Raw genomic sequence first — 14,196 nt, 5'->3', positions numbered from 1 at the left:
CACACACACACACACACACACACACACACACACACACACACACACAGTAATTTAAAAAATAAAGCAGCAGGCAGGGGGCCTCTAGGAGACTTGCAGCCCCTCCTGTGCTAGAAAGGAGCTCAGGTAATGGCAACTTATGCCCTCTGGCTTTTACAGTCTCACATCTCTTCATGTGAAATCCTTGGATCTTCATGCTCCCAGTGAGTCTGACAAAGTGTGTAGTGCCCTTACTTATCATAGTGGAAACAGGCCTTGGGGCTGGAGAGATGGCTCAGCAGTTGAGAGCACTTACGCTTGCAGAGGACCTTGTTCAGTTTCCAGCACCCACATCGCGGCTCACAAGTGTCAGTTTCAGGTGATCTGCTAGCCTCTTCGGGCCTTTTTGTGCACTAGTCCCAACACACACACACAGTTACACACATAAAGTAAAAATAAATAAATAAATCATAACAAAACAAAGCAAGCAAGTAAGGGAATAAAGAAAAACCCCAACAAACAAACAAACAAACAACAGAGGCTCAAGGAATCAAGAGTTTTGCCCAGATTCCCTCCGATGGGGAACTATCAGTAGGAGCCCCAGCCTCCCTGGCTCTCACTGCACTGCTAGGCGACCCTGATGGTTCCCACACAGAAGTGTGCGAGGTTACTGGAGATTTCTGCTGAATGCTCCTGGGGACATCCATGAAAGACTGCTTTCCCTGAAGAGTTCAAAGTGGGGTGAATTCTTAAGTCTTTCTGATTCTTTTTCTTAAAAAACATTTTTTTTTCATTCTATTTATTCAGAGAGAGAGAGAGAGTGTGCGCACACACACACACACACACACAGTCAGAAGAAAGACAACCAGCACAGGACTCAGTTCTCTTGTTTTACCATGTTGCTTCTGGGATGGAAGTCAATTGCTGGCCTTGGTGGCAAGTGTCCTGACCTGCTCAGCCTTCTCATCGCCCCACTTTTCTCTTCCAAGAGTTGAAGAACAGTTTACCTTGGTTGAGGGAACGAGTGCAGCCAGTCCGCTCTCCAGCTTACGCCTGTGCTTCACAAACTGTGCATAGAGGTTGAACTGGTCCCCCTGTGCCAGCAAGGAAAAGGTAGTGAGGCGTCGGGTGAGCGACCTGTGGACAGATTTCCTCTCCCATCCCCTCTGCCCAGGGAGGGAGAAGCAGATGGCACTCTGCCTGCCCGGAATTGTAAAGGCTCTTTGGAGAGACAGTGAAGTCCACACAAAGCTTGAGGACCAGTAACACAGGGCCAAGGTGAGAGGGTGGGGAGCGGCAGTGGTCGGGGGATGGTGGGTGGGGTAGAGCACGGGAAGGGAGGAGACCTGAGGTAGGGATTGCTCACATGGCGAAGGAAGCAGGCCCCAATGCGCAGTGGATGGGTGACGCAGCCCTGAAGCTCTTGGAGAAAGTGTGTCCCGTGGAAGCTGCGAAGCCTCTCTCGGGCACTCAGGGCTGCGGCCCAGGTGCCTCGGAGCTCAGGCGTCAGCTCGGGCCCAGGCGGTGGCACTGGCTCATTCAGAGTGGTTATGTATTCCTGCTCACAGGCAATCAGTTCAGACACTAGACGCTGCTGGGCACTGTGGGTACAACCAAAGCGGCAGAGGTGTCACTCCGGAGCGACAGTATAGTGCCCTCTCTGCTTGCTTATGAGACGACAGTTGCCCACTCACCTGATGCTTCGTTTGCGTTCCATGCGAGGGGTACCTACTCCCCAGGGCCCGTCTGGCCCTCCAGCCCGACCTAACAGCACGTGTTCTCGGGGTGAACATGTTCTGTCCACCACTTCGGTACTGGTGACTTCCAGGCCTCGGATCAGCACAGCCCTTGGGGGTCTTCCATCCGCCTCTGGAGCCATCTCAAGGCCTTCTTCCTCATAGTCCTCCCCACACGGAGTCAGAGAGCAATGTGATGGGGCTGCCCGTGGCCCGGGGCTGCTGGGAAGCAGCAGGGAGCTGAGGCTGGGTGAAGGGCTATGGGCTCCATGCTGTGCCCCTGTGCTGCTGGCACTATCTGCCCGTCTTCGTCGGGGGCCTCGTGGACTGGCCTCCTCTCCCAGCTGCTGCTGAATCCTCTTTTCCAGCTCTTGGCAGCGTGCCCGGCATCGGCCCCACTCTCGAAGAGCTGCTGGGCTTCCCAGGTCCAGGGCCAGGGCTCGCATCTCTTGGAAGGTCCCTGCACTGGGCTCTGGGGCCCTCCGTAGGGCCAGGGCTGCCAGCACAGCCTCACGACCAGGCCCAGCTCCCGCCAGCCGAGCAGAGCCCTCGTCTACCCATTCATGTGCCTACAAAAGCCGAACAGGTTAGAAATAGAAAAAAGGTGAGGATACATACCACTCCCAAACACATATTCCATTGCCAATGGCTCCCCGGAAGCCATCACCAACCCTCCTCTCCCAGGCCCAGCATTGCAGTATTAGCACGTTATTCAGAGATGGCATGGGCATATACCCAGCACATACATGGGACATACATACCAGTATGGAGTCAGGTTTGTACTAAGCCCTTTCACACAGCGTGTGACCAAAGTTTCATAGCAGATGTGTCTACAGAGGACCTACCTCAGGGCTCGGTCATTCAGCCTGGGCAAGGTAAAAGTCAAAGCCGAGGAGATGAGCTTCCAAGGTACCATTCCTAACAACTGCCTGACCAACCTCTCCAGGCTGAAGAGAGAAAACCAGTCCAGAAGGATGCACTGTACCCACCTGCTGGAAGAAGCGCTGTAGCCGAAGGGCCCGATGGAGGCCACTCTCAGCCTGCTCCAATCGTTGTTCAAAGATATCCAGAACTTTCTGGGAGGTGACATCCTCCTCCAGAGCCAAAGCTTCCCGGGCCTGGACTAGGCGCTCCTGGAGAACGGAGTCTGTGTTCATGCTTAAGTCCCTCCCAGTGACCCCGCCCCCACCTCCTCTCTGTCCTTACCTGCACCTCAGTGCTGAAAGTCCGGAATCGCAGTTCTGTCTCTTGCAAGACTGACAGTGAGTTCCCAGGCATGGAGAAGCTGGCCAGCTGCTCTTCCCCTGGGCCAGAGAGCCACTGTAACACCTGAGACCCAGTAGGAGCTTGTGAGGAAAGGGGAGGCTGCGACGTGGCCAGGCTAAGATCCACTCAGCTGCCATCATCCCAATGTACAGGCCCTTGGTCATCCCATTTTGTGTCCCTGATGCTGTGGGGCTGGAAATACTGACGGATAACTGTTCCCATAGGATTAAATGAGAAACTGGGTATGTCATCCTTGGCAAAGTGCCATGCGAGGCAGAGCTGGCAGGAGACGCTGGTTAGTGTGCCAGGGCAAGACCAAGATGAGGAAACGGAGAAGACTGATATGAACCAAAGACGGGAGGATGAAAGATACTTGGATAACAGGACCAAGAGGAATCTCACATCCACTGCGCTCCACTGAGTAGTGGGCAAGAAGCCTAGGCATGACGCCTGCAGGATGGCCCAGAAGATGGTGTGTGTGTGTGACTGGGTGTCCAGTCCTACTTTCCTGTTGTAGAGCTGGACGGAATCTCCTACTTGTTCTGAAATGTTTGACTAAGTTCTTTTTTTTCCTCTAAGAAAGTCTGGAAGCTGGGGTGGAACAACTGGAAAATGAGGATTCTCAGGACGTTCCTAAAGGCCAGTGTCCCCTGTTGAACTCACTTCTCATCTACCCACCTGTGTGGGTGCTAGCTGTGTAAGAATGGGCGACTCAGCAGCAACAAACACCTCATACCCAACAGAGCTAGACCCCAAAGCCAAGCACTTGAAACTCCAAATTCTATTCTCAGAGAAGGGTTTTAAAAGGGCAGGAACATCTAATCAGTAGGAGCAGCCCCTGGATAGAAGAGCAGAGACTAACGGGCAACAGCCCCTGGACACAAAGCCCTGGCTCCCCTTCAGCTCAACTTTGAAATGACCCTTCCACATTCACGCGCAGGTCCGTGAGGCATATACTCACAGTACTGGGAGCTGAGGGAAAACAACCAGGGTTTAAAACCTCCCTCCCCTCAAAGTGAGTAGACAGCAAATCCCCACAGGGGATTCTCTTGAGTTCAGAAGAGAAGAAACAAGGTCATTTTTATTCTTGGATCTTAAGACGCCTGTGCTTCCTCGTAGTGGCTGTCAATATGTTCTCCTTCCACAGGATAGGAAGAGACAGGGCCTTCCCCCTCCATTTTGGAGGATGACAATGCATAAGGAGTCATGGCAAAATGTAGAGCCAACAACTCTAACGAGATATTTATCGTTTCGTGGTTAGGCCCGAAATCCCAGTGAAGGGAGGCGAAGGCAAAAGCACCATGAGTTCCACGGCCAGTACCGGCTAACTAATGAGTTCAAGGCCAACTGAGCTACATCAGATCCTCCCTCAAGAAACTCCCCAAAACAAAACATTTATTATCTTTACACTAAGGCGGGAGTACCCTGAGCCCACGAGCTGTTGCCAGGGTTCCCTGTGGGTGGTGGACACTTTCCACAATATCTAGTGATTCTGACCAGAGATAAACAGAAAAGTCAGACCACCTGACTTCTCTTTGCTGGTGCCGAGACGTTCCTGCTCTCAGGTCGACTCTCACACTTCTGTGACCAACCTCTAGGGGCAGGATTTGGGGAGCTGGAAGAATGCCATCCATGCTTAGTAGTAACAGGAACTCTGAGCAGAGGCTAGGCTCCCCGGCTAAGTGAAGGTACGGGAGTCTCCTCACCTGCTGGAGCTGGCGCCGGCGTTGGTGTCGTTCCTGCTTCTGCACGTGTAGGTTGGACAGACGCACAAGTTGGTGAATGGCTTCATCGACCTCCTGGTACAGCACAGCTGGGCCTGGACCCTCTAGCCTGGGGAAAGAGCGGCGACACTGACTCCTGCCCTGGCCGAGCTTTTAGGTTCCATGTTTCTATCTTCAGGCATGCAAACATCAGAGGTGTCATGGCACTGTGAATCAGGGTCGCACTGTAACTCCCCTTAGTGAATTAGCTTGGCTGAGACATTTAGCATCTCTCATCCTCCAAGTCCCCATTTCTAATCGTAGCTGGCACACGGGGCTGTTGTGGAAGATGTAAGTGTAAAGGCATGGTATCTTGTCCAGATAAAAGTAGGGTGAGAATTATCTGTCACTGAAGCTCTCGGACAGCTCTCTGCTATCTCCCTCCCACTTGCCTCTGCACACCCGTCTCTCGTACTTGCTGCTATGAGTGGAGCGCAGCCGCACCAGGATGGCTCCTCCGTTCCTCTGTAGTGCCGTCAGCCGAGGATCTGCCAGCACCTTTTGAAGGGGCTCAGGCATTCCCACTGCCTCCTTGAGACAATGAAACATTTTGAGTTCCACCAGAGAGTTCCCACCCCAATCCCATCCCTTTCACATTCCATACCTCTTCGTTTCGCTCTGCTGTTCCCTCTAGCTCCTCAATGGCCTGCCGTACAGACGTCAACACACCTTGACACAAGGTGCACAGCCTTGCCACTTCCTGAAACCCACATACAGAGATGGAGTAAAAGGCCAGGGTTTAGGATAAGAAATATGCTGGGTGTGGTGATGCAGGCCAGAGACAGGTGGTTGTCTGTGAGTTCTAGGCCAGCCTGGTCTACAGAGTGAGGTCCAGGACAGCCAGGGCTATGAAGAGAGACCCTGTCTCAAAAACAAACAAACAAACAAACAAACAAAAAATATCAAAGAAAATGGAAGAGAGAGAGAGAGGAATCACAGGATGGAGAGGAGAGTCCTGAAGACTGTAGTGGAAATAATGCTGGGTTCAGTTTCTGACTTTGTTGCTTCCAGGTTATACAATATTGAGCAGGCCCACAAACCCCAAAACTCATTTGACTCAATAGTAAAGTTAGACTAAAAGTAGATTTTGTAAAATTTCAGGAAATGGTGTCAGCCTGGCACCAAGCATGCTTGCGGTGGCACAGCTTGGTGTGAGCTTCCTTTTCCTCTCTTGCCTCTGGGCTTCATGCTGCCAAAGTCCCGCCTCCACCTCATCTGCTTTCCCTCCGAGACACAGGCATGCTGAGAAACCCTGTTTGTTTTCAGTGTGCTCATGCTGACTCCTCTGTTCTGAAACACTCACAACACTTAGATTCCTAGCTGGTGCACTTGATGGTAAAGGATCCTGTACTTTGTGGATACTGGTGCAGTGGGCAGGTATAGAGACGACATCATCTCCGGAGGTGAGGTAAATTGACCCACCAGGCCATGTGGAACCAACCTCCCAACTCTCAGAACTTTCTAGAAACCCACAGAACCAACACAAACCCTTTTCTACTTGTTTTATGAGATCTTAGTATCTCCCACTAGAAAGCATACAATACTTAATGTCCTATTAAGAACCTGACAAGCATGGGTGTGTGTGCAGGAAGCCGGAGAGACGGCTCAGAGGTTAAAAGCATGTATTGCTTTTCCAGAGGACCCAGGTTTGATTCCCAACATTCTCAAGTTGCTCACAACTGCAGGGGTCTAATTCCTCTGGCCTCTAAGGACACCCACACACACGGCATTCACTCTCATAGACACACGGACATATATACATGCTTAAAAATGAAATAGATCTTTAAAAAAAAATTAAAAGAATTTAAAAATTTGGGTGGTGACTAGAAAGATGATCCACAGGTGAAGAACCCTTGTTGCAGTTGGCTGATGATGGCAGACACCTTTAATTGCAGCATGCAGGAGGCGGAGGTAGGCAGATCTTTGTGAGCTCAAGGCCAACCTGCTTTACAGATAGTGTTCTAGGACAGCCAAGGCTACAAAGAAAAACCCTGTATAAAAACACACACACACACACACACACACACACACACACACACACACACAACAAAACAACAACAACAACAACAAAACAACAACAAACCAAGAAAAAAAAAGTTCTTGTTGCTTTTGCAGAGGACTGGGGTTCAGTTCTCAGCCCCGCGTAGTTAGTGGCTTACAACCTTCTGTAATGCCAGGGCATCTGATGCACTCTTCTGATTTGAGGGCAACAGACACAAATGTGGAGGACATATATACATGTAGACAAAACATTCATACATATAAAGTAAATACATAAAAAAGAATTTAACAAATTCCTCCCATCTTTCCAATAGCCAACAATAACTGTTCAAGGCTCATGAGCCAGAACTCTTTTCTGAGCTGAATGGAACTGTCTGTTTGTGTCTTCTCTCCTAGACTATCCTTAGCTGGGTCATTTCCAGCTCCCAGTGTCCTAGGTCCTGAAGGAGTTTACCTGGTGAATCTCTACCCAGTGGTTGGGGGAGAGGTCTCTGTGACCTCCTAAGTCCCATTGTAGTTCTTCTGGCTTGGCTACTCTCTTCAGCTCCTTCTCTGACAGCAACTCGGCTCCCTGTAGACATGAAAACGAGTTTTCTGCACAGGCACCTGGTGATTCAGACCAATCTGAGAGATCACCAAGCTTTCCCTCCCCTCCCTGTTACTGAATGGGGACTAGGTAAGAGAGAACCAACCTGAAGTCCACAGAGTTCAGCTGGAGGGTCTTCATGAATGAGAATCACGAGCCGCTGAATGAGCGGAGGGTCGCCCGAGTCCTAAGTGCAAAGAAGAATATCCCTACACTTTGGACAGTTGGATGACCTGGGATGGCTGCCACTGGCGAACACTGAGGATCTAGCGGACAGGCCTGTCTCGGGGAGTTGATTACCTGAAGCTGCCTCAAGGCAGGCATAAGTGCTGGAGGCAGTGGGGGTGCCTTGCGGAGATCTAGCAGGATGGTCAGTCCCAATAACTGCAGATCAGGCCTGTGGAGGCAAGGAGAGCCAAAGGTGTGCGTATGTGTCTGTGTGTGTTGGGGAGATAGCAGAGAGAGAACAGGAAGAACACAGATCTTCCAGTTCAGGGCTGACAGTCTTCAGAAGTTAGCACTGCTTTATTTGAGAAGCAATGAGCAAATGGTCAATGTCTGGGGCATGTGCCCAGCAGGCAAACTAACGATCGAGACCCTATGTTGACACGACCATTGGGTCAGAGGCCTCGCACTCCCTGTGCTATAACGCTATAAATTCAAGGTCATGGCATTTGTCTCCTGGGTACTCAGTGTTCACAAAGTATCTGTCGGATGAATGAATCCGCGCACTCATAATCCGGGCGCTGTCATAGAATACTGAGACAGTCAGCAGTGCTGATTTTGAATATCATGAAGATATCCTGGAAGCCAGAACTGGCAAGGTCAGGGTCAATGACTTGGAAATCTGAGGGTTGAGGTAGCAGGCCAGTGCCGTGAGAAGGAAAGCGGGTCCTCCTGACGCAGCAGGCGAATGCCCAGGGTGCTGAGGTCTGCACGCTTACCTGAGCAGTGAGTGGAGATAACGAAGAGAGGTCTTCAGCGTCTCGTGGGAGGGTGAGGGCTCCTCAGGAAGGCACGGAGGCGGAGGCGTAATCGTCAGCAAAGCTCTCCCAGTCTGATCTACCCCTCCTGAAGACAGAAAATGGCCAGGCTGTCCTGGCTGGGAGCAATCTTTAACTACTCCCTTCCACCTCTCTCCTCCCTCCCAAGTCCATTTCAACTGCTTCACCTTCCCAAAGCCCCCTTTTGCCCACCGGTGTGTTTAACATGCCCTTGTTTGCATGTGTGTACCCACATGTATCTGGAGGCCGGAGGTTAATCTAAGGTGTCTTTTTCAATCATTTTTCACTTTGTTTTTGTTTTTTTTTTTTTTGAGACAGGGTTTCTCTGTGTAACCCTGGCTGTCCTAGACTAGCTTTGTACACCAGGCTGGGCTCGAACTTACAGTGATCTGCCTGCCTCTGCCTCCCTGAGTGCTGGGCAAGTTAAAAAAAAAAAAAAAATCAAAAACAAAAACACAACAGCAACAAAAACCCAGGGTCTCTCCCTGGGCCTGGAGAATCTCTGGCCCAGCTAGACTGGCTGGCCAATGAGTGCAAGAAGTCCACTGTGTGAACCTTCCCTTTCTTTCCAGCACCGGGGTGCCATGCCATGCCCAGCGCTTATGTGGATGCTGAGGATCTGAACTCAGCCCTTGTGCTTGCCAAGAGTCACTTTACCGCCTGGGTCATCTCCCCAGCCCCTTTCCTTTGACTCGCTGATGCCCACTGACCAGTCAAAACGAAGAATCCAGATGACATCAAGTCCCAAGCTACAAGTGGGCCATCCAAAATGGAAACTGGGGGACTTTGTTCTGGGATGCTGTCTTCTTTTCCATCCTGCATGGACTCCAGGGGCTGGGCTGGGGGGTCAGATGGGAGCCATTCTGGACCTGTGGGTCCTGTGCAGACAGATGCAGAATTACTCTATTCTATCCCCAGTCTAACCACAGCTTCTCTTCCAGGCTCCTTCCCCAGGCTCAGGCTGCCATGGCCTTTGTCCCTGAACCTCATTGTCATCTCACCTGCCATACACACCGGGAGCAACCCTTCTTGCCCACTCTCTCTGATCTCCTCTTCTGGAGGCCCACAGTCTTCTGGGGAGGCAGGCTCTTTTTCTTCTGCTGGCTTGAGTTCCTCTTTTGATTCAGACTCTGGCTTCCCAGAATCCTCTCTTTCCTTAACCAGGCTGCATTCTGCAGGTTCCTGCTCTCGGGGCGAGGGCAGACTGACAAGGACTTCCTGCTGTCTAGCCTCTTCCTTGTCCCTCGGGCCAAGCGGGGTACTCTCCCCTCCACGGCTAACAGCACCTCTGCCGCCAGGTCGCTTCTTTCTTCTGTTTCCTTTGCCTGTTCTTCGAGGGGTACCAGGTGCTCCTTCAGCCCCCTGGGCCACTCCTCCCCCAGCCTCCCCTGACAGGAGGCAGGACTGAGAGGCCTCCCTGAGAGCCTCCGCTGGGGGCTCAGATGCCTCTGGCACCGGCACCTCTGTGTCTGGGTCTGCCTCAGCTCCTGGGGGTGAGTGAGAGGACGCTCCTGCGCTACTCCCCTCACCAGGTGGGCGTGCCCCGTCCTGGTCCCGAGACCCCAGGCCTTTCTGGTGCATCCATGCCCGGTGTCTCCGGTGCCGGCCCTTCCCTCCAGTAGTCTTACGAGTGGGTACTGTGCGGGTCCTGGAGAGGCCTGAGGCCTCGGCATCTACGGGGCTTCCCCTCACGGGCAGTGTCACCTCCAACAGCTCTACATATTCACCCTCTGGACCTTCGGCGGGAGCATTGTGTCCATCCCCAGGACTCCGGGTTCCCAGCGCCTCCTCAGGGAGCGGGGAGCTAGGAAGCCCTGGAGGTCCCGAGGGCAGCTCTGGAGGCAGTGTGCTGGGCCGATGCCCAACCATGAGGCCCTCCTTGTGCACAAATCTTGGGCAGATGAGCTCAGCCCAGGGCAGCCGCTGGATCCCAGACGGTGCGGACAGGAGGCAAGTGCTGAGGCGCCCTGTCGGCCGGTCCTTGTTAATGCCTTGTAGCCACTCGGGTGTGAACAGGTAGGCACAGGCTTCACTGGGCACTGGCAGCTCTTGTACCCGCCCACCTCCTGGGGCCAGGCATTTCAGTGCCAGGCGGGGCGCTTGGGCCGAGGTGGGCACTACCTGCAGGTAGAAGTCTCCAGGGCGCAGCAGCTGCCAGGGAAGGGCTGCCAGCTGCACTACCACCTGCTCATGCAAGCAGAGCGGCCAGCCCTCGTGGAAGAAGAGGAATCCACTATACTGGGCCTGGAGAGAGAAGTTAAAAGGCTATACTCAAGGCCCCTGCTGAAGAAACCAGCAGGAGGGGGCTGTGAGAATGAGTCCCACACTAGGCAGGAATAGGCTCATGTCTGGTGGGTTAAAACCCCTGGGGGGGAGGGGGAGGAAAGGAGGTCACAGTGGCAGGGGAAAGAACCAAAACTGTTGGTGGAAGGGAGCTTTCCTAGAAAGCTCGTTGTCTATGTGGGAAGGTGAGGACCCACTCATTACAGAGACCTGTTTGACAGATGCCTTTGTCCGAGAGGACTCAAAGACTATGAGTCTTTGTGTCTGTAGAAAAGGAGAATCTTTTCTGAGGGAGTGTTTTTAAGACAGTCACGAGGAGATAATATTTGAAACTTGTTCTGGAAAAGCCAGGGTCTTTTAGGGGGAGTCAACATTTGTGTTTACCGAAAATGGATATGCCTGCGCATGTGTTAGTATCTGAGTAGTCACAATTAGTGGGAAACCAGCAGATGAGACCTAAGGGCTCCTGTGGAGAACAGTATTGGGAAGAGTGTGTCTCTAAGCGGGAGGAAATCAGCCTGGCAGAAAAGGGTTGACAGCCACTCACACAGGCTTCCTGCTGGACCTTGGCAAGCAGGTGTTTAGCAGGTACTAGGAAGTCCAGCGTGTACCTCAGCGCATCCTCCTGGTACGTCCTCTCCACCACCTGGAACACTTGGCCCAACAGGGTTGGGGCTGTGGCTTCAAAGGGTGGATACAAGGCAGCAAGTGTGCTCTGCACGCAGTCTTCCACTGGTTCAGGCTCCTGGGAGAGAAAACACCAAGCTAGAGACATCTAGGGATTAGGCGAGCATGGCTCCTTGGGAGTTGGCCGGTCTGCAGACGGCCATGTCCTATATCGTACGTACACAGTGAGTAATCAGAAAATGCTGGCCGGAGGAGCCAAGGGATGGAAGAAACCTGGCTGGTCAGTGCACACAGGCTTAGCAGCGCTTCATGTTCAACCTCTGTGCCCGCGACTTTAGCGACCCAGAGAGAATCTGTTAGGGTGCCTCTGATCAGGATTGTTCCAGGCACTTGTTAATTAAGGTGATTGCATAGGTTCACCCCAGGAGAAAAGAGACAGGCTGGGCCACTGGACCCAGCTGATGGTTAAGAATTCTGGTGGATGGGGGTGGGAGGTGGGGTCTCTACATAGCCATCTTGACAACAGATTCTCCCAGACCTCACCACACAGATACCCTCGTTATATTTGGAGTGAGTGTGTGCCCACTCACAAACCATTGCATCCTGGAGATGGTTGGTTGATAGGCGGGGGTGGGGGGGTGGGGGAGAAGATTGTGGCTAGCTCAGGTCTTTGTAGCATCCCTTTCTTCCATTTCCAGAGCCTGGGGGATTGGCTACAAGGAATTGGGTTGAGCCATTTGAAAGAAGATAAAGACACAGATGGAACTCTTGGAGAATTGATGCTATGCATTCCAGTTGATTTTTTTTTTCCTTCTAATTCCAGGGGGTTCAGTCTGACAACCTGGACCCACTGTCTCAAAGACTAAGCTGTGTCCCATTCTGACCTACCTCCCTAAGTGAATCATTGGGACACCCTTCTTGTCCTCATTCCCTTGGGTCTATTTCTTGGCAAGTCTCTTTCAAGATGGCTTTTTCAGTTCCTTTTATCAGATGTCTTTGTTGCAAATAAGGAAAGTACTCTGCAGTGTTTACCTAGCTCTCTGCTCATTGCAGATGGTCCTGCTTTCACCACAAAACAAAAATTACTTATTTTGCTCCTAAATCTCTCCAGCCAGAGTTGCTTAATCCCGGCTGTTTGAAAAGATTAGGGTATTCAGTCACCCCAGAGACCAGCATTCTGTGTTATCAGCGCACAAACTCAGCTCCGAGGTGTGGGCGAGCAGACAGACCCCTCAGTGTTCCCGGGACTGTGTACGTGGGTGGGAAGCAGGGTAGGGGTGAGGTTGAGTGGGCCCCTGCTCTGAAGTTAGGATCCGGGGAGCTATTGCTTGAGCAGCGAAGCAGCTGCAACCCATTAGGGGCGGTGAGCTCATGGCTGAACAAGAGTCGCAGCCACAGGAAACGGCCTCGGCAGGAGGGGAGGAGGGGTCTGGAGCAGGCGGAGGTGGGCAGGAGCCCAAGACACCAGGCCTCTGGTCGGCTGGGACCAAAAAGACGAGCGAGACTGAGTCAGCTCTCACTGGCCTAGTTCCTGTCTTGCTCCAACCCCCTGAGCGGGGAGATGCTTCCCGGGTTCTTTCCGTAGCCATCGCCCCGGCAGGGCCTCTCCTCCTCCTCCACTCTGCAGTGAACGCTGTAGGCTGCACCCTCCCGGGCAGTGGGCACCCTAGCTAGCAGAGCCTGCTCCTGCCAGAGTTCTTCAGAGCACTTCTGGCCGGAAAGTTCCCGGCTGAGTGTTCGCTCCCGTCGACAAGGGCTTCTGGTACCCTTAATCGCTGCTCTCGGAGCCATCACCTCGTGCATAAGATTCCATCCAGCTCCCTCCCAGCATCAGGAGTGCCCCGAGGCTTCTGTTCCCTGCATCGGAGTACGCCTTGGGGAACTTTGTCCCCAAAACTCTGGTTTGGGCTCTGGCAACGCCACGCCCACTGGTACTGCGGAACACCCCTGACCGACCCTCAAACAGCCCCCTTTCTGTGAGGGAATTTCCCTTTGGACAAGCCCTTTGGCCCCGGCCCAGGCACAGCTGTGGCTAGTCCCTCAGGGCCGGATGGGTGGGCCCATCTCACCGGGCTGGGGACAGGGATGGAAAATGGTGGTTCCAGGCAGGTCAGTTCTCATGACCCCAGACAGTACCCTTTGCAGGGCTGTCGCCAGACCAACTCGGGGAGGGTCTCCAGGAGTGTAAAGCTGGGATAGGGAGGGGGAGGGAAAACTCAGGGAAAAAAAAAAAAGGACTGGGCAGGACCGAGAAGGCCAGGGGTGGGATGTGTGCAAAGACCACGGAAGGACGGGGGGTGGGGAAGACGAGGCAGAGGAGAAAGGAAGGGTCAAGGCAATAGTCGGGGAGGACTTGGGCAGGCAGCGGGCCGGCAGGTCGAAGAAAGAAGCGGGGGGATGGGAGGGTGGAGAGTCTCCGGCGCCGATCAGCGCTAGGCGGGCGCGGGAGGCACGGGGCTGGGGCCCGGAGCGGGCTGCGCGAAGGCCGAGGGGACGCGGGGGGTGCTACGCGGGACTCACCATGACTGGGCGTCTGTGGGTGTCCGACCTCGGGCGGGCGGGGCCGGTCAGCCACCGCCTCCCCTCGCGGCGTTCAGTCTCCCCGGGTCTAGCTGCAGGACAGCTCGCCGCTACCGCGGCTCTGCCCGTTCGCTCGGGCGCCCAGGCCGCGGGGGCCCCGCCAGGGAGGGCCGAGACGGCCGCCTGCACGGCCCCGCCCAGCCCGGGACCCCAGCCGAGACGGCCCCCTGCCCCCCTCGTCGTCGGCCTCGCCTCCGCTCCCCTGGCTGTCTGCGGCCAGCCCGCCCCGCCCCCTCCGAGAACCCGCCCCGCTGAGGACGCCCCGGCTTTCCCGCGTCTTCCCGCTCCGCGGGATCGGTTCAGCCTCAGCTCGGGACCCGGCCGGGGACCCGCCTAGGATCGAGGTAGCCCGGTGGCCAGAAGCCTTCCTCCTT

At 53.8% G+C, this 14,196-nt stretch overlaps 1 protein-coding gene across 9 annotated transcripts in view; it reads right to left on the bottom strand.

The window, feature by feature from the left end:
- Arhgef40 (Rho guanine nucleotide exchange factor 40) overlaps nucleotides 1–13,975 on the bottom strand; it is a 21,133-nt gene extending 7,158 nt beyond the window's left edge. For 4 of the 9 annotated variants that reach the window (XR_008721784.1, XM_055621653.1, XM_055621654.1 and 1 more), the window contains exons 1-16: nucleotides 13,763–13,975; nucleotides 11,163–11,360; nucleotides 9,334–10,576; nucleotides 9,043–9,210; nucleotides 8,273–8,399; nucleotides 7,629–7,725; nucleotides 7,435–7,515; nucleotides 7,197–7,313; nucleotides 5,346–5,441; nucleotides 5,157–5,272; nucleotides 4,685–4,811; nucleotides 2,919–3,041; nucleotides 2,702–2,845; nucleotides 1,671–2,281; nucleotides 1,343–1,577; nucleotides 984–1,070 (exon numbers count right to left, since the gene is read on the bottom strand). Coding sequence is in view for 4 of the 9 variants with exons in the window: in XM_055621653.1 (XP_055477628.1) it covers nucleotides 984–1,070; nucleotides 1,343–1,577; nucleotides 1,671–2,281; nucleotides 2,702–2,845; nucleotides 2,919–3,041; nucleotides 4,685–4,811; nucleotides 5,157–5,272; nucleotides 5,346–5,441; nucleotides 7,197–7,313; nucleotides 7,435–7,515; nucleotides 7,629–7,725; nucleotides 8,273–8,399; nucleotides 9,043–9,210; nucleotides 9,334–10,576; nucleotides 11,163–11,360; nucleotides 13,763–13,765 (3,573 nt within the window). In the remaining 5 variants the exon portion in view is untranslated. Of the gene's footprint in view, nucleotides 1–983; nucleotides 1,071–1,342; nucleotides 1,578–1,670; nucleotides 2,282–2,701; nucleotides 2,846–2,918; nucleotides 3,042–4,684; nucleotides 4,812–5,156; nucleotides 5,273–5,345; nucleotides 5,442–7,196; nucleotides 7,314–7,434; nucleotides 7,516–7,628; nucleotides 7,726–8,272; nucleotides 8,400–9,042; nucleotides 9,211–9,333; nucleotides 10,577–11,162; nucleotides 11,361–13,762 lie in introns of those variants that run through there. The other 5 variants (XR_008721781.1, XR_008721782.1, XR_008721783.1 and 2 more) reach the window with 2 other exon arrangements.
- Nucleotides 13,976–14,196: the final 221 nt, after the last annotated feature.

The sequence above is a fragment of the Psammomys obesus genome, unplaced genomic scaffold (assembly GCF_907164565.1).
Source record: "Psammomys obesus unplaced genomic scaffold, mPsaObe1.curated_primary_1811, whole genome shotgun sequence".
NCBI classification, from domain to species: Eukaryota; Metazoa; Chordata; class Mammalia; order Rodentia; family Muridae; genus Psammomys; species Psammomys obesus.
The sequence above is the reverse complement of the archived record's forward strand: the minus strand, read 5'-3'. Positions and strand labels throughout refer to the sequence as shown.